The sequence below is a fragment of the Pongo pygmaeus genome, chromosome 4 (genome assembly GCF_028885625.2).
Source record: "Pongo pygmaeus isolate AG05252 chromosome 4, NHGRI_mPonPyg2-v2.0_pri, whole genome shotgun sequence".
Taxonomy (NCBI): Eukaryota; Metazoa; Chordata; class Mammalia; order Primates; family Hominidae; genus Pongo; species Pongo pygmaeus.
This window is the reverse complement of record NC_072377.2, coordinates 58260068-58286352: the sequence shown is the minus strand read 5'-3', so window position 1 is coordinate 58286352 and position 26285 is coordinate 58260068. Positions and strand designations below refer to the sequence as shown.

The following is a 26285-nucleotide window of genomic DNA, read 5'->3' as shown; positions in this document are numbered from 1 at the left end:
TTAGAAGAAAGTCATTATTAATGTCTTTGGTTAGTTTACCAAATAACAGATACCAATTGTTGGTTTCTATATCCCCATTCCTAAGATTTTTTTAAAATCACTTTGAAAAAGAACTCATGAAGTATTCAAAAATACTTTTTTTGTTTTAAAAGCAATGGAAAACAGCATTAAGAAGTTGAAATTAAAATATGCCAATTGTAAGTGCCAGAACTACATTCTTACTTTAAGCCCAGAACTTAAGAAGTTTCAAAAAAATGTGATGATTGTCAGTCTTTTCCACATAATTCTTAAGAGTATCTTATGATTTTGACCTTTTAAGTATGTAAAGGAAACTTTGGGTTTTTTCTTTTTTTCTTTCTCCTCCTCTCTCTCTTTCTGCCTCTCTGCTTGCTACCCGGACTGTTAATTAATCTCTCAAATTCTCTTGCTTTTTACCTTTTATTTTTTACTTTATCTGGAGTTATAGATTAAAAATTTTGAGGCACATTCTGTAATCTCTAAATATCAGTATGTTCTTTTTTTAAATTTTTGCAACCTTAAAATCAAACAAACAAAAAGATGAAAGCAATCTTATTGTGAAGACTTTGGAATATCATAAACCATAAAGATCCATTGCAAAATATTCATTTATGCACTGATGTTAACACATATCACAAGCAATATCTAATTCACTTACTGGCAGCACAGTCATCAGAATAATAATATCTATTAGTAAAAATAGAATGACATTGTTCAAAATTGATTACATTTTTAGAATAATACAGTTATAAAACAGGATTTTTAAGGAAGCATGCCAATGGTTTAGATAAAACTAATGTAAAGTTGAATTACGCTAAGACTTTTTTTTTCTTTTTTTTTTTTTTGAGACAGAGTCTCACTCTGTCGCTTAGGCTGGAGTGCAGTGGCAAAATCTCGGCTCACTGAATGCAACATTTGCCTCCTGGGTTGCAGTGATTCTCCTGCCTCAGCCTCCCGAGTAGCTGGGATTACAAGTGTGTGCCACCACTCCTGGCTGATTTTTGTATTTTTGGGAGAGACGGGGTTTCACCATGTTGGCCAGGCTGGTCTCGAAATCCTGACCACACTTGATCCACCTGCCTCAGCCTCCCACAGTGCTGGGATTACAGCCATGAGCCACTGCGCCCGACCTCTCTAAGACAATTTTAACAGGGTTATACATACATACACATACCTATATGAGTCAATGGAAATTTCAAATAAGATTGTGTTTTTGTCTTCAAACTTTTTTTTTTTTTGGTATGTGATGTTTATCCCTTTTTTTATATAGTCAAATCCTTTCAACAGTTTCCTATATTACTTTTTCTATTAGCTCTAAACTCAGAAATTTTTCCATCCTTCAGAAAATTTCCATTTTTTTCTAGTTTTTTATATTAACTTTCAATTCACTTGACAGTGTATTTGGATATGTAAATATTAATCAATTAATTGTTCCAAAAGCACTTGTTAAATAAGGCATTCTATTTCACTGATTAGTGATGTCTTTTTACTCTTTTTGTAACTAAATGAAAGTGAGCACTGACATGAGAGACTGCTCCATGCCTCAGATAACACCAGATTACTCTACAATTACAGGAAATGATTAAAAACCAAAAATACTTTTTAGCTTTGAAACCTACTTTTTTAATTAGAAGTATCTATCTTGAATGATCCTACAGGAAGTAGAAATGAGATTTGGGATTCTGCTGTTATCAATAAATACTCAGCACACTTTCCAAGGGCAAAGAATCAGGGTTCTTTTTGTTACCTTTTCTTCAAAACATTCAGTAGCAGTGGTTTTGCTGAATATCCTAAAAAGTCTACACATCAACATTATTTTGAATATTCAACATTGGATAGCCAAATAAATAGCATAATTTATCAAAAAGCAAGTTCTAAACATCTAAATCCCCAGGTTGGGAGGGATGGTGAGAAGACACTGTCTATGTACTTTCTTGAGAGGAATAATGATTTGTAAAGTAAACACTCACGAGAAACCCTCCAGTTCCCATGTTCCTGGTGAGGGTCAAGCCAAGGCTCATGTTGGTTTTCATCTCAGTAACATTTGGGATGCTTGTTGAAGCTTTCAAAGGGAAAACAATTTTTAAAAGTGATTAAAAACTCCTCATTTACTTAAAGATATTTTTAAAAAAACAGGCACACTCATGTTTGCACGTAGCATTGACACATTGCATGTGTCATCAATACAGGTACTTGAGTTATATAATGAAGTGTGGGGAAACGCGATGCTTCCAGTGATCTGGTAACTCACATTAATGTGTGAGGCTGCAGAGCATAAGACAATAAGGAGTGGGCTCTGGAGAGGGTATGACTTATAGATGTTTAATTATGATTTTTTTTTTTACAATATTCTAGCAAAACAAAACACATTTGAGGACATCATTTTTGCCTCTCTTTTGAAAGTCATAGTAGCTCTATCTAATGCCTTTTTTTTTTTTCTGGGTCAGTAAAAATATTCTTGAAGTGTTATCAAAGAATGCCCTATGATAGAATCTGGTTCAAAGCAATAGTAAGTGAATGTTAAAAGGAAATTAGACTAGTCATATAATATACTAAATAAATCTCTCCACCTCCTATCTTCCACTGACCTAGGGCATCAACCACTGTATCCATTCTTGAGTTATTGAACATTGCAATTCTCTTTAGTAATACCATTATTCTGTCATGTTTCTCATCTCTGCCAAGCTATCATTGCCTCTGTCACTTGTTCTTAATTGGATTCCTTCCCTTATTTCCCAGGGTGACTGTTGTAAAAGTTCACCCTTCTTTTTTTTTTTTTTTTTTTTTTTGAGACAAAGTCTCACTCTGTCATCCAGGCTGGAGTGCAGTGGAGCGATCTTGGCTCACTGCAACCTCCGCCTCCCGCGTTCTAGCAATTCTCCTGCCTCAGCCTCCCAAGTAGCTGGGAATACAGGTGCATGCCGCCATGCCTGGATAATTTTTTTTATTTTAGTAGAGATGGGGTTTCACCGTGTTGCCCAGGTTGGTCTTGAACTCCTGAGCTCAGGCTATCCACCCACCTCGGCCTCCCAAAGTGCTAGGATTACAGGCGTGAGACACCATGCCCGGCCAAGTTCACCCCTTCTTTTCAAGCCTCCAACCTCAACTCAGATCCCATCACTCAGTGAATAACGACTACTGCAGAGAAGATGAATCAGACTTCCAGGGTAATCTCAGTTTCTCTAATCATTGTGTAAAGATCATTCTTAGAACTCCTAATTTTTCTCTCCTTCCTTTGTGTCTTAGAGAAGGAAGAACTCTTTTTAAGACTCTATTTCTCAGGTACAAATGACATTAATTTCAATCAGTTAACTCTATCCTGGACAAATCATCCCTTTTTACTGCTGCCTCCATGTTCCCTACAAAAAGTATCATCTCTTGTTTACTAGAAAAATCTTCTAACACTGCTATCCCATAGAATTGTTTTTCCCAGCTCCCCCTTCACTGCTGAACTTCTGGAAATGGAGGTCAACTTTCACCCCTTATACATTCACTACTGACACACTCCTAAATTCTTTGTTATCTATTTTCTCCCCATAACACTGGTGGATTTATCCTCTAGGTGGGTAAGTTACACAAAATATGATCTGTTAGAGTGAAGACAGAAAATAATAGAACTTCTATGGGCATGTTGTTATTCTTTAAAATTTATTTTTATGTGAAGGTATTATTGAGAAGATAGGCCAGTACATGTATATAGCTTTAAAAATAATAAAAATATATACATTAAGAATGAGTGTTCAGAAGTTAAGGGTGATATGATATGTTAGGGGGGTGATATACTAAAGTTTTTGGGCTATATAATGAAGCTTTGAACTCTCACTCCAAATATATATATTTGTGTTATTAGAAATATAAATATATATATAGAGAGAGAACATTCAAAAAATTTGGAGATCACTGATCTAGATCACCCACAACCTGCTTAAATAAGCTGAAGACATTTACTCAGTCCTCATCCCCTTCAACTTCTGTAGCATTTGACACTACTGATATTCCTTACACTTCACTGAAAATATGTTTATTGAGCCCTATTATGTGCCATAAATTATTCTAGATATTAGGTCTACAGAGATATGTAAGAAACACCACTGCCCTGGTTTCCAAGTCTTAATCACTATTTTTGAAACTCTTCTTTCCCTTGATTTTCACAACACTCTTTTCTAATTCATGCCTCAATTCTTCAGAAGAACTCTGTGATTCCTCAGGGCTGTTTTTTTAGGCTGCTGCTGCTGATGATGTAATGATGATCAAATTGAGTAACTTTTTACTTGTATCAGCATATTATATGGAAATGTCACTCATTTAGCTATCTATCCTTGAACCTTTAGTAATTTTTTTGGCATTAATAGGAGGCATCTGAGATGTGGATAATTAAAACAGCAAATAATTCCAAATTGTGGATTTGTTTTATGAGAATGCCATCATTTAGACATAACAAGAAACACAGAGTGTTTTTGGTGCCTCCAAACTCAGCCCTTGTACTGATGTTTCCAAACTTAATGGTTTATTTTGCAAAGAGGAGAGAAAGAAATATGGATAGCCTCGGACTTCTGCAAGTAATCATCAAAATTATTCTAAATGTTGATGGAAACCAGTCCATGGTCTGGAGGTAAATGGTACAGGAGACAACACATTTTCCACGCATCTTGTTAAGTCAAGTCTCCAAACTGTTTTCAAAATTTGGATACGATTGTGCCCCATATTACTAAAGACATAAGTGCAAAAAAAGCTGTCTATATTTCTTTAAGACAGAACAATGATTGTTTTGATGTTATTTTTCAGTTGAGTCTAAGACAAATCGCTTGTTTTGCAAGTAAATTTAAACTTACTTTGCAAATTTAGTTTTTCACATGTGGCAGTGGATAGGTCAACAGGACATTTATACACATCTCCCATTCGGTTCTCAGGAAAGCCACTCCAGGGTGAACCAACCAATAACCTAGAAACAGATTTTTTTTATTAAACACAAAGTGTTAAGTATCGTTTCTTAAAGATAAACCTGATCACAAACAGTGAAAAACACATTTAAAATTTCAATGTGAACAGTTTATATTTGTTCAGCTATGATTTGACCTGCTTCCTTTCTGCTTAGCTGATAAAGAGCCTTGATCAATGTCTTTAAAACTGCTGCATTGCTACACACCCTAGAAAGTCTCTCTAAAGCAATGCTGTCCCATAGAAATATAATGCAAGCCACGAATATTAGCCACGTATATAATTTCAAATTTTCTAGTAGCCAGCCACATTAAGAACATAAAAAGCAACAGGTGAAATTAATTTTAAAAATATATTTTATTTAATTCAATATATCCAAACTAGCATGCAATCAAAACTAGCATGCAATATCAAAATTAGTAATGAGATATTTGACATTCATTTTTCCTAAGTCTTTGAACTTCAGTGTAGATTTTATACTTAGAGCACATCTCAGTATGGAAAAGTAACATTTCAAGTGCTCAGTAGTCACATGTGGCTCATGGCTACATATTGTTCAGCACAGCTCTAAAGAATGAAACCAAATTTAAATCAAGAACAACAACTAGCCTTTGCTGAGTGCTTTCTATGCCCTAAGCATTTTCGTATGTTGACTCATTTAGAGAGCAGATATCTTATCTTAGTGGCTTTATGCTAACTGTCTTTATAAGGGGATACTTAGCAAAAATACAGAACAAATACGTTACAAGCTATCTTTATGTGTAACAAAGTGCATATATCTAGAATGCAGGATGAGATTGGTGTTTACATCCTTCCTTTTGTTAGTTTCACTTCCTTCAGAACTTCACCTAGAGACTATGGGTTTTCTTGCAGAAGCACTCACCTGACACTTAGAACCACAGAAGATTGCACAGAAAGAGCCCAGGTATCAGTTTGATCTTTAGAAACTGCAGCAGGTTACTCAGCAGCATTCAATCAATACGGAAGCATATTTGCTTCCATTTTTTTTCATGTCAATATTGGGAAGGGTTAAAATATCAAAGAAACTAAAATTCTTTCATGAGCCTTCTGTATATATATTTTATAATTACCATTTAAACAACATATGCCCCATGTTGAGGTACGGTAGATACAAAAGGATTAAAGCAGACTGCTGTCTTCTAAATCTAGTAAAACTAGATATATGTGACAAGTAAAATAAAAATTCAAATGATCTGGAATATATGATCTAGTTTACCAGTAGAAAAAACATTAAAATGGTCCAAGGTTACAAAAATGGACACCAAAGGATGAAGGTTTTAACCTGAAGTATTAGCAGACAGAATAGCATGAACAATCAGGGAAAAAGGAAAATGCAGATTATTTTGAAAGTTAATAGTTCAGTAATAAGTTCTCTCCTCGTTCATCTTATAAAATTATTCTCAAACTAATATAGAGCATTCTAGCACACTTTAATTCAGTTAGCCTTAACGTTAGAGTTGAAAGATTTTTTCTTCTTATGAGCTAATAATTTACCATAATTTACCTTTTAAAACATTACCATAGCTAGGTTTACAATAATACCAGGCAGATAGGTTAAGGCTTTTGAAAAAGATAGAAATCTGAATGTCGGATGTTAGTAAGTCCCAATAGCCACTTTATTGAAGGGAGGGAACCAGTGCAGAATTGGAATGCGTGTTTGAGCATATCTGATGTCTTTCAAATTCATGATCGCTCAGAAGAAATTAGGAATCTTATAGAGTCGGTACCAAGAAAATTGTCTTCCAGAGCCTTGATTTTCTCCATCTGTACAGGTCTTCATTTCACAGTAGTATTACACAGCATTAACTCTGATTTTTGCATGCTGAACATATGTTAAAGTGTAAAAAGGAAAAAATCTGACTCTAACTTTCTTCCCTAACCCTGGCTTTTTCTATGCGTCTTCCTGAAATCACATTTCAGTCATATCGAATTTAGCTCCTCCTTCAAATCAGAGTCTCTGTTGCTTCTAAACCTTCATACATGCTGTTTCTTGCCTGGCAATGTCTACTCATTAGTTAGATCTCCTGTGTGACACCACTTCCTCTAGGAAGTCCCCCGGCTCTTTTAACTCTAGGTAACCCTAAGTACCTACATAGCCTCTGACCTTTCCACTTCCCATTTAAAAAAATCATATTGCCCCATAGCTGCCTTCCTACTGACTAAATCCCTCACTAGAGAGGAAAGGTACATGAGGGCTAGGAATTCTGTGCCTGTAGCAATCAATAACCACTTGTTGAACAAATGAGTTAAAAACAACAACAACAAACAAACAAGCAAATGAATGGATGATTCTATGCTATTATTTAAAAAAGAGTTTCCTGGTTAAGGAAAAGTTAAGTAGAAAATCCTTACTTTTTTTTTTTTTTTTTTTTGAGATGGAGTCTCACTCTGTTGCCTAGGCTAGAGTGCAGTGGCGCCTTCTTGGTTCACTGCAACCTCCGCCTCCCAGGTTTAAGCGACTCTCCTGCCTCGGCCTCCCAAGTAGCTAAGACTACAGGCCCGTGCCACCACACCTGGCTAATTTTTGTATTTTTAGTAGGGGGTTTTGCCATGTTTGCCAGGCTGGTCTCAAACTCCTAACCTCAGGTGATCCGCCTGCCTCCACCTCCCAAAGAAAATCCTTACTTCTATTCTTCTGGGGAGCATGTATTTTTGCTTGTTTGGTCCAAGTAAAAGTAAAAAAACCAAATCAACCAAGTTGAGAGGAAAGCATCATACATTCTGTTACCATTTTGTTATTGTGTCATCTGTTCCTGACTCAGCCTCTGCATATCTACTATGCACCAAACTGGCATTTTTTTTCTCAAACAAAAGCTTACTATGGAGTAAATGTAGAGAACAAAATAGCACCTTATAGCAAGGAACTATCATAGGAAGTGTGGCTCTGCCCCTTGGCATTCATTAATTAATTTCTATTAATTATAGTAAATTTTACAACATCTGGTACTATGTGTAAGGCTTTCCAAAGATTATCTAATTTCATCTGCAGAAGAAGCCAGAAATTATTATTATTATTTTTTTTTGAGATGGTCTCTTCTTTTGTCACTCAGGCTGGAGTGCAGTGGCATGATCTTGGCCCACTGCAACTTCCACTTCCTGGGTTCAAGTAATTCTCCTGCCTCAGCCTCCTGAATAGCTGGGATTATAGACATGTACCACTATGCCCAGCTATCTTTTGCACTTTTTTAGTAGAGATGGCATTTCATCATGTTGGCCAGGCTGGTCTGGAACTCCTGACTTCAAGTGATCTACCCTCCTCGGCCTCCTAAAACACTGGGATTACAGGTGTGAGCCACTGTGCCTGGCCACCAGGGATGATCTTATCCCCATTTTACACTTCATTTTACAGATGGAATCACTGAGACACAGATCGATGAGTGACTTGCTCATGTTCCCACGGCTAGTGAAAACCAAGTGCGGAAGCCCAGGTTCTTAACCCTTAGGCTAGTGTCCTTCCTCTTAGCTGCAGGAAGTCCTGGCAGAGGGCCCAGATTGGGAAAATGATCTTAGCAGATGAGGTGGGTTCTAGAACCAGCATGGATCAGAAACCAGACACAGAAAGTCAGGCAACACTTATGTGAAGGGGTGTGTGGCTGTGTGATATATGAAGGGGCTGCAGACTGGACACCAAGCACAGCTGTCCTGTGAGGGCACATCCATACTGTGGGGCCTAGGCTACACTGTTCTCAATGGCAGGTAGGAACAAGGTATGTTCAGACAATACCAAATACAAACTCAATGACAGGTAAGAACAGGGTATGTTCAGAAAATACCAAATGCAAATATCAAATTCGGGTGATTCTATTATGCACACTTCCAGCCATCCTCACCACAGCCCAAGAGAGGCTTGCTGAGAAACAACAGAGAAGTGTGTCTGATCTAAAATTTAACTGTTTTTTTGTTTTGTTTTGTTTTGTTTTGTTTTTATCAGAGCCTCTGGTAGCAAAGCTGAAACAACTAGCCATTTTCTCCCTGAGAAGACTATTTGGTTTTTTCTCTCAACTAAGCACTCCCTGGACACTCTCCCCATCACCTCCTACCACCTTTTCTAAAATTCAGGATTTGATAACCTTGCAGCGCAGGAGGGGTCGTAACATCATGACCACCTCTGTGAACACTGCAGCTCTTCTAAGTTAATCAGAAAGAAGAGAAAAGTAAGCATCTGTGCAGTTGTGTGGCACTTAACAAGAAGGATGTGGAAGCACTTGGAATTCCCTGAAAGATACATGCAAATACATCTCTGACAGTATTATGCTATCTTAAACTCTTAACACAAGGCAATAGAAAATAGTGGAAAACCAGACCATTTTGGTAACTCTTGAAGAACAAGGGTTTCCTCATCATATATGACTCATTTCCTAAATATTGTGAACCAAATTAGTAAGTAGGCTACAGGTCATGTTGGTGACTACAGAGAAGTCACTAACATTTGCTTACCTTCTTTATTAGAAACATTTCCAGCAGACTCTCCTCCTCATTCACACCCTAAGGCCCCAGTGAAATCCTAGTTCCTGACAACTCACCCTCATAAGAAGAGGCTATGACATCACCAATGGCTATTCCAAGAAAACTGTGACATTCTTAAATTAATCAGACAGGAAGATGAGGGAGGCTGTTATATTTGTCTATGAAATTTTACGTGAAGGAAGAGACACACCAGGAGAGACTGTTACCAAGGTGGGAAATTGGATATGTTGGTGAGTATACCTGTTGAAGTATGGCAAAACCTCTTTGAAGTAATGGATTTAATTTAATCCCAACCAGACAAAAGAGTTGCATGAACAGGCATGTGTGCTGATTCTCAAAACAAAACAAAATCCCAAGATATAAACTTTTCTTTTCCTCCAGTGAAACTGGGAATTCTTCCAAGAGTACTTTAAATAACACTTACTGTTCAATTATCTTGTGGGAAAATAGTGATTATGTAGACTTTCAAAACACAGCCAATTTGCCTACCTCCAGTGGAATTCAAAATACTTTGTTTAGTTAGCAAGCAGTATTTATGGTGGTGTAGGTAGGACAGTTTTAAACCCACAATCTAGGGGCTGTTATAAATATCTTCCTTTGGTCTGTGAGTCTATAAATTCTCCAAGTGTTTTCTTCAATACTAGAGATTTTACCAGAGATTACTGACAGAGATGTACTTAAGATAGTAGGGCAAAACATTTTGTTTTATTCAATTTTATAACAAATGTTTATTGGGCTCTTGGGGACTGAAATGGTACACAACCCCAGGGGACACCATTTCTTGAATGGTGTGTCCAGGCCTTGTGCAGTATACAATCTGTGAGTCTATACGTGGTGGCCAGACCTATTATATACCAGACCTCATTCTAGGTACTGAGGATATACTAGTGAATAAATCAGTAAAAAAGTTTCTAGCCTGAGGTGCTTACATTCTAGTGGGAGAAAATAGACAGTAAATGTAATAAGTAAGTAAAACATATAGTGGTAGTGATCAGTGCTTTGGGAGAAAAATAAGCAGGCTGGAGTTAGGAGTGTGGAGTGGAGAGCAGTATAATCTTTATTGGAATGGTCAGGGAAGGCCTCACTGAGAAGGTAATATTTAAGTAAAAACTTGAAGGAGATTAAAGAGTAAACCTTAAGACCTTAGTGGCAGAATAGTCCAGGCTGCAGGAACAGCAAATGCAAAAGCCCTGTGTCTGGAACAGAATGAGTGAGGGGGATAGTGGAAGGAGATGGTAGTCCTACTGGTAATGATAGATCATGTAGTGACTTGTATGTAATGATTAATAGAAGGCCTCAGCTCTCCAACTGAGGGAAATGAGAATGCCATTGGAGGGTTTTAAGTACAGCATGATGTGATCTGACATACTGTAGAAGAATTTTGAAGGCCACACTGTTGGGAATGATTGTATTGAAGCACAGGTGAATCAGGTAAAGTACTTAGAAAGCAACTGCAATCATCCAGGCAACAGATGATGGAGTGCTCATACAGGGCTGGCAGAAGGGAAAGTGGTAAGAGGTGGTCTTGTTTTAGATAGAGTGTGATGGTAGGGGCCGCAGGACTTCTTGAGGAGTTGGTCTTTCAATGAATGAATGAATGAATGGATGGATGAATACGAGTCAAAGACAGCCTAAAGGTGTTTGGCTGAGAAACTAAAAGAAACCAGTCACTACCATCAGATTAAAGGGGATGCTGTCAGTAGAGCAAGATTTTGCTATGGGGGAGCTCAAGAGTTCACTGTGAGATATTTTAAGTTTGAGAGGTCTATGAGCCATCCAAGGCGATATTTTACTTTGGATTAGAAACTTATTGTATCTACATGCATGTAAAAATTTTCAAAGTCTATAGTATATAAATATAAATATTGTTTCTTATATTGTTTAGTTCCAGGCCACGGACAACACAAGGTGCTTGGTGAGCTCTAAATGGTACCTGCTTTCTGCTGGTAAACGTAAAATGAGTTTGTGATGGAAAGAATTCACCCGTGAAGGCTGCCCGTCTCTGGGAAGAAGGAAGACAGGTAAAAAGAGTCATTTCATTTTTTTAGGTCTTATTTGGAAATACTGCTATTATAAATTTAATAGTTAAATTCTTTGGCATATATTGAAAGGCAATTTTAGTATTTAGGCCTCATTATGCTGTCTCAGACTTCTTAGGCTTCCACGTTGTTTCCTCAGTTAGCGGGATGGCTAGACCCTCAACGTCTTCCAGTTTCGCAATAAAGAGTCCACTGACTTCACTATTGCTAAAACATCTTAAGGTTACTGTTCTGTCTCATAAAAATTCCAGAAATTGGCTTTGGCACTAGAAGAAATATAATCAATAAAAACTAATTATGTTACTTCTTCTCATCCAACATGCAGTTTTCTTGAATTTAAAATCAAAAGCTAAAATATTAACCCTAAAGCCTTGTGATGATACAAATTCCTGTTCTTGGCTACTGGAGGGAGAGAGGGGGATAATTTTAAGACCACCACATTTTGCAAATCAAAGCTCATGAGCTAGTACCTTTCAACTAGGTGCTTTGGCAGATGGTTGTTTCATCAATGATAAAAACTGGAATAGCAATATTTGTAAACTGCTTTATAGCTCATAAAGCATTTTTTATGTGCATTATCTCGTTTGATCCTTATAAACACTCTGTGAGGTCAAGTGTATAACTATTTATGTTTTCATTTAAAGAAACTGACTTTAAGGGTCTAAGTGAAAGCAAAACCTATATATCTGCACCCCTGCCCTTTTGTTCAAAATCGCTGGTTCTTTTTACCATATTAAGTTCCCTTAGAACTCTTCTAGAGAAGCACTGTTTGCTTTCCCATCATATGGGGCATAGCAAGTTAATAAATAGTTTCCACTTGTGCCACTTAGCATTCCCCAGATACTTCTCTAGATGGAGTTAGATGGATGTAAATGTCTTAGACAACTAGATATTAGGAAAGTGTGTGTGTAAGTCCCAGTCACCTTTGTAAATGAACTTTATTCCAGAAACCGATATTCACACATTATCACAGAGGAAAGCTTAAAATTATAAGACTTGTTGGTGAGGCATGGAGGATTTTTATAGATCATTAAAGCACAGCAGACATTCTGGAGCAACATATCTGTCCCACGTGCGAGTCACAAACAATGGGTATGTATGTATTCATGTGTTTGTAGGTGCACACACAAACTTGTATCCAGAGTGAAGGAACGAAGAAGCAAATCAGGAGATATTTAAAGTTTCCTTCCTACTATAGATTTTTTTTTTTTTTTGAGATGGAGTCTCACTCTGTTGCCCCGGCTGGAGTGCAGTGACGTGATCTCGGCTCACTACAACTTCCGCCTCTCGGGGGGTTGTCATTGTTGATATGAGACATGCCACTTTGGATACCTGTATTAATAGTGTTAAGGATGGCTTAATTGTACAGCAATAGCATAATAACTATTTATAAAAATTTTAACAATAAGTATTTAAAGTTAAAATAAAAGCATAAGAATATATTACAGTTGGATTTCTAATGTCTTTACAGAATCAAACACTGAACTAAGTTATGAGTAAAAAATAAAATTGAATGGAAGAAGAAAAGGAATATTTATGTTATGAATTTAAAATAAAAGGAGGGCCAGGCTCGGTGGTTCACGCCTGTAATCCCAGCACTTTGGGAGGCTGAGATGGGATCACTTGAGGCCAGGAGTTCAAGACCAGCCTGGCCAACACGGTGAAACCTTGTGTCTACTAAAAATATAAAAAATTAGCTGGGCATGGTGGCGGGTGCCTGTAGTTTCAGCTACTTGGGAGGCTAAGGGAGAAGAATGGCATGAACCCAGGAGGTGGAGCTTACAGTGAGCCGAGATTGCCCTACTGCACTCCAGCCTGGGCAAAAGAGTGAGACTCCGTCTCAAACAAACAAACAAAAATTAGCCTAGTATGGTGGCACATGCCTATAATTCCAACTATTCAGGAGGCTGAGGCATGAGAATCACTTGAACCCAGAAGGCAGAGGTTGCAGTGAGCCAAAATTGAGCCACTGCATTCCAGCCTGGGTGACAGACTGAGACTCTGTCTCAAATAAATAAATAAATAAATAAATTCAATTAAATAAGATAAAAGCAAACTCTGTGAATAAATGAAGTTGGCATGTTAAATGGCACTGCCAGGACAACCTAATGGCAAGAGACTTTTATCTTTGAAAGAGATATAAAGGATGATAATTGACTAATATTTAAAAGGCTATATCATAAAAGACAAAGACATGATTATTTTGGAAAGAGGATTGGAATAGAATAGCATTCTTGGCCAAGAAGAAGAAGAAATGGACTGAAGCTAATCCAATATGCATGGAAGCTCATCCATGACAGATGAGAATTGGTTGAGGGGATAGGAAGAGGTAGGGAGGACCCAGTTTTTTTTTGAGATGGAATCTCCCACTGTTGCCCAGGCTAGACTGCAGTGGTATGATCTCAGCTCACTGCAACATCTGCCTCCCAGGTTCAAGTGATTCTCCTGCCTCAGCCTCCCAAGGAGCTGGGATTACAGGTGCCTGCCACTATGCCCTGCTAATTTTTTATGGTTTTGGTAGAGATGGGGTTTCACCATGTTGTCCAGGCTGGTCTCAAACTCCTGACCTCAAGTGATCCGCCTGCCTTGGCCTCCCAAAGTGTTGGAATTACAGGCATGAGCCACCAAGCCCAGCCCTGAAGTGCTTCACTTTTATTCTCACACAAGGTGCTCATAACATTCCAGTTTGATAGGGATGGCATACTTTCTGCTCCAGAGAAGTTGTGTGACTTTCCCAAAGTCACCCAGGGAGTGGTGGGGAAGCTGAGGGTAAAACCCTTGTGCTCCGGCTCCTGAGTATATTCATACAAGAAATTCCTGTCTATGATAAGATGAAAAGATGGATGGTAACTATCAACTTTGCCCAGGAAACACTTGATGGTAAAGATGTTACAGAATGATGATATAAATTCTATAACAGAATTTTCCATTCAAGATTCTGTAAGTTTCTCTTAACTTCAAAAAGTTTATGTTAAAATAAAATTTAAATATTATTTATAAATGCCAACTACATCCTGTCACTCTCCTTCTTGGATACTTACAAAAATATGTACATTTGGAACATTTTGTCTCATTTTTGCATTAGCTTCCCCTATCTTTATTAATTATCAGCTCTGTAATCTTAGGTTAATTACTTAACCTTTCTGAGTCACACTCCTCTCATTTGTAAAGGGGGTAATAATTTTGCAAAGCTCCTAGAGTAATTATAGGTATTACATGTTTGGCAAGGAAAGAGTACTCAATAAATACCAGGTGGTGTTATTATCAGAGTATCATGTGACATAATCTTTGATGTCTGTTTATAGAATTAAACATTTTTTTTAATTTAAAGTTCTCTTACAGGCACATCTGTGGATGACAATGTTATATTTATAATACACATAGAGCTTTATTAAAATTTTTCTCAATTAAAAAGTTAAAACTATAAGCTCATATATAAGTGGATTTTTTTATTTTTATTTTTTGCTATGACACATGTTATTTCTATTTCTCCTCTCTCTTTAAGGAAAAAGAATGCACTAGTCCTTGCTAGAATGATTTCTACAACTGGAAATACCCTAATTCCCAGTCAGTCCTCATCACACAAGTGATTGCAGTTCTCTCTGGTTTTTGAGTCACATAATGAGCTCAGATTGTTCTTGCAACAGGCCTTCAGATTAGACAAACAGAAAGAGTGCATATCACCACAAACTCCAGGAAATGATTTTAAACATATCTCAATCCTTTGTAGATTGTTTGTGATAAGAATTGCATCATCCACATTGGAACATCCTGTGTGTGAAGTGAGGGCTCTGAAGCGGGATGGCCCTCCGCCTACACCGAAAAGAGAACAGACCACAGCCTTACTTACAGCCAGAGGGCTGCCCAGGTACTCTGCTTGGGAGGTCAGCTTGCTTTAAAATTATCCTGCTCACTTGAGACTGTTAAAAAGGCTCCAGAATTATCAAAGCCATGTCACCACTGTTTCTAGAGTTGAAGTTCATAGTGCAACGAAAGTCTCATAAATAAAACTAGCAAAAGAGTTAAGATTATTTTGTTAAAATCTGGTAGATCCTGATGTAAATATGCCCATAAATTGTTAGAAAACATGGCACACATGACAGAGCTAAAATTGTACTTTAAAAATAACAGAGTGTGATTTAAAAATACTCAGACTAGAGCCTTCAGTGAGTTGTCTGAGGGAAAAGTGTGAAGTCAGGACTTAGATAGACAGATTATAAAGAAAGTCAAAGTAAGCAGAGGAAAAAGGTACCAAAATGACAGCTTCAGAATAAGCAGTAAGGGAATAAAGAAAACAAAGTTGTGTGTGTGTGCATGTATTATATGATAAATCCATGGAAAAAGAACTCACAATTTGCTAAAGGAATAATTCATGGTCCTACCACTTTCTGTGTCCAAAGCTAACTTGATTAGTATCAGAAGGAAAGTCAATGTTTAAACAGTCCTTCCCACATCTGCTACTTCCATAATGCCTATGCAACAGTCATAAATTAAGAGTAGAGAAGGGCACAGGGCCCACTGTCAAAACAAACAGGCAATTCTGGGTTCCAAGTTTCATATAATTTTCCTTGAGCCTGAGAGTCGTGAAGACTGCTTGTCCTAACGTGGCCCACTCTAGCACTGTAATGGGATAACCCACTCACCTGGATCCTGGCCACAGCCCTGCCCTGTGTGGCAAGGTACTTTGGCAGGGCTGGGCAAATGACAGAGGTCATGACAAAACCTTGTCTCTCTAATGATCCAGGCCTTGGGAAAAGAAAATGAGCTCTTAATATTAAGTTATTATAGCTAGTGACAATAAAAGAAAACAAACACCATTAACTGCAAGGGGTTTACATTGAGTGATGTCTTCTATATTATTCAAAGTTGCCTATTCTGCATATAAATCTTCCTCACTGACTCTATTTTACACTCCTTGAGGCTAACAACTATGTTTTGCATTTTTTGCACCTTATGTAGTTTAGAAAATCATGCCCATGGTTTTGCCTCTCTTGTTTCTTTGCTTCATAAGACCAGATCAACGAAAGGACCCAGACAGACTTGCTTGGCCAACTTTTGTTCTCTGTCCTTCCTGCTTCTGAATTCCATATGGTTTAGCCCTTCAGGTCAGACAGATGCTGTCTCTTCCTCTTGCATGGTGGGGTATGCTTGTATCATCTGGTGGTTAGGCCTTGAGCCTAATCTCAGTGCTACACCTTGCCAGAAAGCTCTATACTAGAGTTCAAAGCACTGGCCCAGCCAATAATAGAGTGGTGCCTTGCTTCCCAGACCTATTGTCCTGTGTTTATACATCATTCAGGGATGTCATGAGAAGGTCCAGGCAGGATTTATAAATGTCCAGTGTCCCTGGTCTTACCAGCACTAGGATCTCACTATAAACTGCAAATATACTTGTCTTTCAACAATGTCTTGGATACTTAGAGGTAATCCTGAATAGAGAAAGGAGATAGGGCTGCCGCTCATGTTCCCAGAACTCTGCCTGGTGGGATCCTCTCAACTCTGTGTCCCTTTTCATCTTGTTCAACTTCCAACCCGCAGCATGGCCAGTTGTTGAGCCCCTTACAATCCTTGAAAGGCTTATCACCTTCAATAATGTCTGTTACTGATGGTGGCTCTTTCTCTTAGATTTACTCTGTCCAGGAAAGCTTTGTTACTTAAAAGAATTGCTTCAAACTCGGTGCCAGATGTCCTCAGCTCGGCCATGTCTATGAACTAGAACAGTGGAGTTCATCTGAAGCTCCCTTTCAGCTCATACATCTTAAGTCAGTCTACTATAGCTCACTTTGTATAGCACTTGGGATGAATCATTTAGAATTGGGACTTCCATTTAGTCATTTAACAAATAATTATTGATCCTTTACTCAATGCCAGATATCACTCTGGGTACTGAGAGTGCAGCAGTCAACAAAACAGTGTCCCTGAACTCAGAGACAGTGGCAGGAGACAGATAATGAGCATATAAAAAAGTATAGATCATTTAAGATAGTACTAATCATCAGAAAATAAATCCACCTGTAAGGCTAGAGTGACTCAGAGAGCAGTCGAGCGCTATATAGATAGGGTTGCTCTGAAAGGTCTATCAGGAGGAAACATTTGAGCTGAGATTGAAAGATGAAAACCATTTGAGTGATGATCTTAGGGAAGACTCTTCCAGGCAGGAGAAAAGAATTTGCAAAAGCTTTGCAACAGGAATGAGCTAGGCATGTTCAAAGAACAGACAAAAGACTTAGTCCTTGAAGCATACAAAGCAAAGGAAAAGGTGTAAAAGATGATAATAGGAGAGGCAGGCTGACACCCAATCGCAGAGCATCCTTTAAGGAATTTTAGTCTAGGGAGTGAGCTGTGGTTTTTGTTTGTTTTTTGGGATGGAGTCTCACTCTGTCGCCCAGGCTAGAGTGCAGTGGCTTGATCTTGGCTCACTGCAACCTCCACCTCCCAGGTTCAAGCGATTCTCCTGCCTCAGACTCTGGAGTAGCTGGGATTACAGGCGCCTGCCACCACACCTGGCTGATTTTTGTATTTTTAGTAGAGATGGGGTTTCGCCATGTTGACCAGGCTGGTCTTGAAATCCTGGCCTCAAGTGATCCACCCGCCTTGGCCTCCCAAAGTGCTGGAATTACAGGTGTGAGCCACTGTTCCTGGCCGAGCCATGTTTTTAGCAAAGAGAGCAGAATAAAGCTGGCAGGAAGAGAAGCTGAAGGCAGGTGGAGAAGTTGCTGCAGCAGTGCCTGTGAGAGCTGGTGCTGGCTTCCATCAGGGTGGCAGCAGGAGAGACAGTGAGGAACGGCCAGGTATAATTGGTATTTTGGTGACAGGATTAACAGGACTGGCTCATGGATAAGATACAGGGGAGGAGAAAGAAGACAAGTCAAAGATTTTTGGCCTCATTAGCTTGTGCAGAAAATCAGATACTTGTGTTCTCCCAGTTAAGTCTGGTATGTCTACTGGGCATTAAAGTGGAGATGTTGAATGAATTGTTTAATATAGCAGTCTGAGGGAAAAAACTAGGGCTGAATATTTAAAACTGTGGGTCATTAGCTACTTCATCTGCTAGATTCCAAGGTCAAAATATACTGACCATATCGTCTTTCTAGCCTCCTCACCACTTTATGATTATCAAAGCATCGTTTGATAATTGTTAGACATGCAACTCTCTCTCGTATCCCAAATGGTTACAATAATTGCTAATCTTTGGTTTCCAACCAGATGTTCTTATCCTTCCAGACAATTGACAAACTGTCTCTACATGCATTGTTTTCTAAGTCTCCTCACATTAGTTAATACTCATCTCCAGCCTCTTCATTCCCACTGCTTAAAACCCAGCTCACGATTTACATCCTCCAAGATGCCTCCTGAGGAATGCTGCCCTCTCAGGGGATGATTTCATTTTGTTTCCTCATCAAATAGACAGGCATGCCCCAACATGTGATCCTGAACCTTTCTTTGAATTCGATTGTTTAGAGTATCAAATGGAAATTCACACAGAAAAAAAAGGCTTATAAATTACAGTTACGGTTTTTTACCTTTTTTTTTTTTTTTTTTTTTTGAGACAGGATCTTACTCAGTCACTCAGGCTGGAGTGCAGCAGTGCCAACATAGGTCACTGCAGCCTCAAACTCCTGGGCTCAAGCCAACCTCCCACCTCGGCTTCCTGAGTAGCTGGGACTGCAGGCATGCACCCCCATACCCAGCATATTTTTAGGTTTTTAATAGAGATGAGGTCTCACTGTGTTGCCCAGGTGGTCTCTAACTCCTAGGCTCAAGTGATCCTCCCACCTCAGCCTCCCAAAGTGCTGGGATTACAAGCGTGAGCCACTGCACTTGGCCATACATTACAGTTCTTATTTGATAAGCCAACAACAGCCCATTTAATCACTGAAAAGAGCTCTAGAGAGTGGAGATTCAGAATCTGACGTTCCAGGGTGAGTGGGGATGGTCTGGAGCCTCCTGCTGCAACAAGGAGATAAGGTCCCCATGGCAGGACCCGTGTCCACAAGTGGGCATTAACTCTGGCAGAATAGGAGCTACAGCTCTTCTCCCCAAATACAACTTTCAAATTACCTCATTTCTCTGGGTTCACTTGCATTACTATTATGGGAACTAGATTTCCATCTCCATTGAGGTGGTTGTTTTTCACCTGGGTAGAATAGCCATGGTTTGAAAATGTAACCACCACATAGCATGAAAAAACTGGGGGCACTTTGGGGCAAAAATAAAAGGTGTTAATATGCTAGAGAAAGCCACCTTTGTACATTTCGCATTGATGTTTGTGAGGACCCTTCACCACATGGAGGGGAGAAGGTTAATTTAGAATGAAGCAAGTAGACAAAACCTTGCTAAAGAAAAAAATGTAGGCAACAATTCCACCATTTAGAAATGGCCCAGAGAGAGCATTAATAACTAGGTGATGATTTACAAAGTTCAATGAATAGCAGTTTACACGATAAGAAATGAAGACAAATCTATCATTCTATCAATCAATCTACCTACCTATGTATTAATGGTCAAAACTGGTATTATAAATTTGCTTTTGAATATTTAGAGAAAATTTTCTATCCAGATTTTTAAAAATGAACCATTATACCATCCCATTAATGATCAGTCTGCAGTTGTCAACTCTCAAAGATTGTTCATTTAAGGATATTTGAGGGCCACCCATCTATAGTACAGTCAGGCACCAATTTGAAAAAGCAATTGAAGTCAAATATGAAATTTATTTTGTATTTTTATTGAAATCATAAAGAAGAGAATATTCTTACCAGTTGCCTTTTGGATTTATAAACTGCTGCACTGCATAGCCAAACTGTTCACTTGAAGGACCGGAAAATATTTTTGCTTCTGGGAGACCAACATTGTATGCCAAACAACAATTTAAAATGCCTATTAAGAAAAATATGAAACAGCACATATTTACAATTCATGAATATAAGTGTGTCATATAATTCTCAAAGGCCATTTTTAAGAAAACTTGCTTGACCTAATAATTATTACTTATTAACGTTTACCCAGAAAAAATAACTACTGCTTTTTAAGTACTTATTTGGAGGCCTGGCACCAAGCTAAACACTATATATGCATAATTCATTATCTTATTAATCTTCATGGCAACCCTAGAAGACAGCTACTAATATTATCTTTGTTTTGCAGAGAATTTTGAGGTTCCAGGGGACAAGTATATCTCACAGCTGGAAAGAGGTAAGGATGAAGGCAAAATTTGAACACAAGACTTAAAACCACTAAATTGCCTCTAAGTATTCTTAAGTAATTTGAGTTATATTTGTCTTTCCCAAAACAACAAGACTCTAAGCCACCCAAGGGCAAGGGCTGAAGGGTATCATCTATTTATTCTGAATCACCTTGAACATCTTGACATGGACTCTATATGAAACATCCGTTGAAAAAGCATTGATGACTACATCAAAGGAGATAGAAAATCACAGCTCCTTGAAAATTGTTATCATTTTCTTTCAGAAGGGATCATTATCATTTTTGAGGATGAAAATGTAGGGATTGGTGTCTTATCTTTTTTATTCCAGTGGGAACTGTCAAAAGTGGTTTTGTTTTTGATGCTTCTTTCTGAATGATTGAGAAATGCTAATCATTTCAAAAAACAGAACAAAGACCAAGGCAGATAAAGCCTTGATAGATTTTATTTTATTTTTTAATTCTTATTTCTGATGGAAAGGGAATGAAGGAAAGGAATAAGGCAAATCATGTTTCTCTGTCTGACACTGACAACATTAATGCTGCCAGTTCTTCATCCTACAGAAAGAAGGTTGTGTGGATATTAATGCTCTCTCTGGAGACGGGAATATGCCTTATGTTGCTTAAGATCAATATTTACCTTTGCAGACACTGAAGACAGAATGGACTCTTTAAAATTGACATCAAAGTTCCATTAACACGTGCTTTCATAAAGAAATGTCCTACTTTCTAGGAAGCATTGCAAGTGCACGGTATTTCATATGTCTATTGTTTTAGGCACTGAAAGGCCGGAAGAAAAAGGCTTGCTCTTCCATTGTGCCTCTGCATTTCTGGGAGCAGATTCTGTAGAGTGCTCCAAAAGGATAATGAAGTCAATGATGAAGCAACGGGAACTTTAAGTAGTTAACGTCCCTCTCTAAGTGCCAAAATCACTCTATCAGGGATTTGTCCACACAAGGAATTCGGCTTTTTATTTCTTACAAATAATGGGCTGCCATGAAGAGAAATACAAATACTCATTCTGAAATACTCTGTAGCAAAATCTACAAAGCTTAACATCTGCAAATTTTCTCCTTAACATCTATTTTTCATATGAAACATTGCTCCTTTTTATTTTTGAATAATAAAAAAATGCAAAAGAAAATAACAGCAAATTAAGCAGAGAACCAGAATTGGCATGCAAAATACTGGTGTTTTCAACCAAAATTTATCTTCACCCCATTGTGGAGAGCTCAATAAATGCTATTTGAATATGTTATCAATCATCTAACACATTAGCGTGGAGAGATGATGCCAAACTGCTTTCACCTTTAAAATACCTAATTCTGGAAAGGACACATGTGACTGTACATACAACGACCTCTTTTTCCCCCATTAATTACACCTGGGCAGATCATTTAATGGCAGGAAATTATGAAGGAGTTCATTTTATCATTTAGCACTTCAATTATACAGCAGTTCACATATATAGGCATATATGTGTTACTATACATGCATAGATATATATTATTAACTTATGTCTTGCCATTGAACTGAGAATAAAATCCAATTTCCTCACTGTAGATTCAAAGGTCCTTCATGATTGAGCCCTGGTGTATCTTTCTGACTTCACTTCCCACCACTCTCGTCCTCCCTCCCTGTGTTCCAGCCACACTCACTTTCCTTCTGTTTTTTGAACACATGCAGCTCATTCTGCTTATGCGCTTTGCAGCTGCCTGTTCCACTGCCTATAACATCCTCACCCAATACGGCACGTAGGACTTTGCTCAAATAGGTCTCTGCTCTCCCTTGCCCCTCTGTGTAGCAGCAGCACCCTTCTTCATCACTGTATCACTACTAGAGCAATTATCCAAAATTATCTTATATAGCCATATTATTTTGTCTGTGCCTACTAAAATGTAAGCACCTTGAGAAGTCAAACCTTGTTTCTTTTATTCACTCTTACTTTCTCAGCACCTAGGATAATTTTTTTAATAAAATGCATTTTAATTACTATATGTTCTTCAATAATGATTTGGAATATAGAGAAAACTCGAGGGAAAAATCATTCATAATCTTTTCATTCTACTGTAAGTTCAGTTAATTCAGATGTATTTCCTTCCAGTATTTTTCCTCTATTTAAATTATAATGTTTATTCCAACTCGCATCCTACTGTTTCTTAATGCTTATGTCTGCCTATGTCAGAATCATCCTGACTCATTTGAGTGCCACAACAATCCTGTGAAATAGCAAAACCAAGCTATTATTAACAAATTACAAATAAGGAAACTGAAACTCATGAAGGCTAAATGTCTTTCTTGCGCAATGTCACCCACTCTGAGTCTAGATTTGGCTCATCTCTCAACTTTATTGTCCAGAATTTCTATTCATAAATGATCTGCTCATTTTTCCTCACAAAGCATGACCTTCTTTATCACCATCCCTTCATTCCATTGATACTAAATCTCTTTTCAGCTACTTAAATCTTTCCCTTTATATCCTGTCTCTTTTGATAAATCTAGACAATCTCAATTCTCTATACTTTTTCTCTTAATATGTATTTACAATTTAAATCTTTGTCATCATTTCACACTTGGCATATGATATCTAAATAGCTCATAAAAATTTAATGGAAGTATTCTGTCTAATTCAACATCTATTTCTTCTTTGCAATCCCAGTGCCTATATCTTCTGATGTCTGTCCTCATAGCTCAACTGAATCATATGGATAATAAGAACCATATTTGGTTCACCTTGTTTCCTTCCTCCAAACCATGCCCATGTGTCTATACATACTTAAAAAATGGATCATTCAACATATGTTTATACAGCTCCTTTGTACCAGGTGTTTTTTAAGGTCCTAAGGATACTGCAAATAAATAAAACTAACTCTCCCTGCTCTCTTTGCATTTCCATTATGGTAATTTTACTAAAAAAATGGCATCAAAATGTGTAAGTGTTAAAATAAAGATTGGTAAGAAGAACCTTAAGCTCAGTATTGAGAAGAGGGTAAATCTAAGTTCAAAGGTTTCACAGAGGAGATGGCAATCAATCTGGATCTTGGAGGACAGGTTGGAATTCACTACATAAAGAGGAAGGCAAAGTTCATCCCAGGCAGCGGGAACATCATGTTAAACGTAGGCATAGGGTGTGAAAGAGAAGAGTACGGCAATGGCGAAAAGTCTGGCACAGAAAGTCATAGGTTGCTTCATTAATCTATACATTTCCAGTTCTCTATTAGATGCAGTGAGTCTTAACTGACTTGGGCTTTGCCAGGAGCCTATTATCACCCAGAATATAAATCTTCCTTCTTTGTCCTCATGTGAATGCCTGGAAATGCAATAATAGCATAGCAAACTCAACATATTTAACAAAGGTGACCTTGTCATACATGTGTTGACAGTAACCAGGCCAAAGTATTCCAGTAAATCTCACCAAAGCTTACACCAAATACATTTTAATCTCATGCAGGGCTAACTAGTTTCCTCTATTTTCACAATAAAAAGGGGATAGTGTTTCATCCTAGATTATTACAGGCTGGTTGCCATTTTAATATGCATAAGTAAACCAGATAGTCAAGCATAAGTTAACTAATGTAGATTTCTTATTTTTCTTAGAGTCTGAGGCAGGAGGATAGCCTGAATCCAGGAGTGCAAGACCGTCCTTGGCAGCACAATGAGACCTCATCTCTACAAAAAAATAGACAATTAGGTGGGCACGGTGGTGCATGCCTGTAGTTCCAGCTACTTGGGAGGGTGAGATGAGAGTATTGCTTGAGTTCAGGAGGTCGAGGCTGCAGTGAGTCGTGATGGCACCACTGCACTGCAGACTGGGTGACAGAGACTCTGTCTTTAAATCAAACAAACAAAAATTTACGGGATCTCCTTTCCTGAGGATTCCTGACCATCTCTGAAATAATTTTTTTGGAAACAATAATTTAAGAATTAATTTTAGTAAATATGAAATTTATTCTCCTACTTTCTTCTGGAGCGTAATTTTAAGTTATAATTCAAAAGAGAAACATATGATTGGGGATTTGATATAGTTAACCTACTTTTGCTCTAAAAATGTAGCAAAGCCTGAGCATGGCAGCTCACACGTGTAATCTCAATGGCCGACTGAGACAGGAGGATCATTTGAGCCCAGGAGTTCAAGGCTACAGTGAACTGTGATTGTGCCACTGTACTTCAGCCTGGGCAACAAAGTAAGACCCTGTCTCCAAAAAAAAAATGCAGTGAAACTCAGAAAGGAAAGTCTTTTAACAACAAGAGCGTAAATAATGTATAAAACAAAACATGTCATTTTATATTCAACCACAAAAATTTGGCAAGGGAAGTTTATTGATGTCTATGATATCAGTGTCAGAACTAAAGGATGCATTTTGTAGTAAAGGGTGGCAAAAAAAAGGGTCTAACTTTTGTGGTCAATGCAAATTTGAGCATATCTATATATACTGAAGGGCCAGGGGCAGGGATGGGTTTTTCATAGAAGGGACTCATTTGCAAAAGGTGCCCAGGGACATACATAGGAAGAAATTCAGGTTAAGTGAAGAGAGCAAAGGCCAAAAGCAAGAGGTGGACTTGGGAATAGAGGTGTGGTTTTGACATAGCCTCTCAGATTGCAATTTGGCCCATTCCCGAAGATGCATACTGCACTTCTAGGGGGAACAGTGTCTCCATTAAATATTGAAAAAAAAAACATAAGAACTGTAAGGCCTATCTCTAACTGTTAGCACAGAGTGTCATTACTTTAAGAAGGTGGAGCACATTTCTCCCATACCTGAAGGACTGGTCCTCAGTAGCTGCAGAAGGATTGACAGGGAAGAGGGCAGAGGATAGTGAGCAACTAGAGCATGCCGAGGGCAGGGGCCGTGGTGCAATAGTGACCAGGACACAGGGGACACAATTAGGGGCAGCAAAGGTTTCCAGGAGAACCACGCTCTAGAGTCTGGGAGAATGTTATCTACTCTGGAAGAATGAGAAAACAGTGTTCAGGCACTTAGGCTCTCCGTGTGTGTAAGTAGGTGGCTGGGCCACAGAAGTTCTATTTTGCTAATAAAAATTTTGTATTTTATGTCATCTCTCAGTCTTAGGTGGCCTAAGAAAACACACTTTATACATATTAAATAGCTTTAATAATTTCTAGCAATCTAAAAAAATTAGTTCTTAATAACCACCATTAAAATTATCTGAATGTCCAAGATTAGGGATGTGAATATGCAAATGGTAGCATATAAACTAGATGGAGTTTTATCTTGCCATTAAAAAAACAGCAATTGTGAAGAGGATGAAAGTGCTTAATGAAAATAAAATACAAAAATAATATTCAGAATAGAAGAAAAAGGTAAAATATATGTGAATAGTAACACAACAAACAGTACAATTGTGAGTGTAATGTAGCTGCTTTTAAATTTTCCTTTAGTGTGTAAGAATCAGGATAAAAAGGCCAGCACAGTGGCTCATGCCTATAATCCCACCACTTTGGGAGGCCAAGGTGGGTGGATCACCTGAGGTCAGAAGTTCGAGACCAGCCTGGCCAACATAGTGAAACCCCATTTCTACTAAAAATACAAAAAAATAAATAAATTAGCCGGACATGGTGGCACATACCTGTAGTCC

At 38.1% G+C, this 26285-nt stretch overlaps 1 protein-coding gene across 2 annotated transcripts in view; it reads right to left on the bottom strand.

Annotated features, from left to right (window-relative positions):
- Positions 1–26285, bottom strand: part of ITGA2 (integrin subunit alpha 2) — a 115007-nt gene that overhangs the window by 50642 nt on the left and 38080 nt on the right. For both annotated transcript variants that reach the window (XM_054489139.2, XM_063664813.1), the window contains 3 exons: positions 20243–20363; positions 4851–4960; positions 1989–2080 (listed from right to left, as the gene is read on the bottom strand). In XM_054489139.2, the coding sequence (XP_054345114.1) occupies positions 1989–2080; positions 4851–4960; positions 20243–20363 (323 nt within the window). The remainder of the gene's footprint in view (positions 1–1988; positions 2081–4850; positions 4961–20242; positions 20364–26285) is intronic.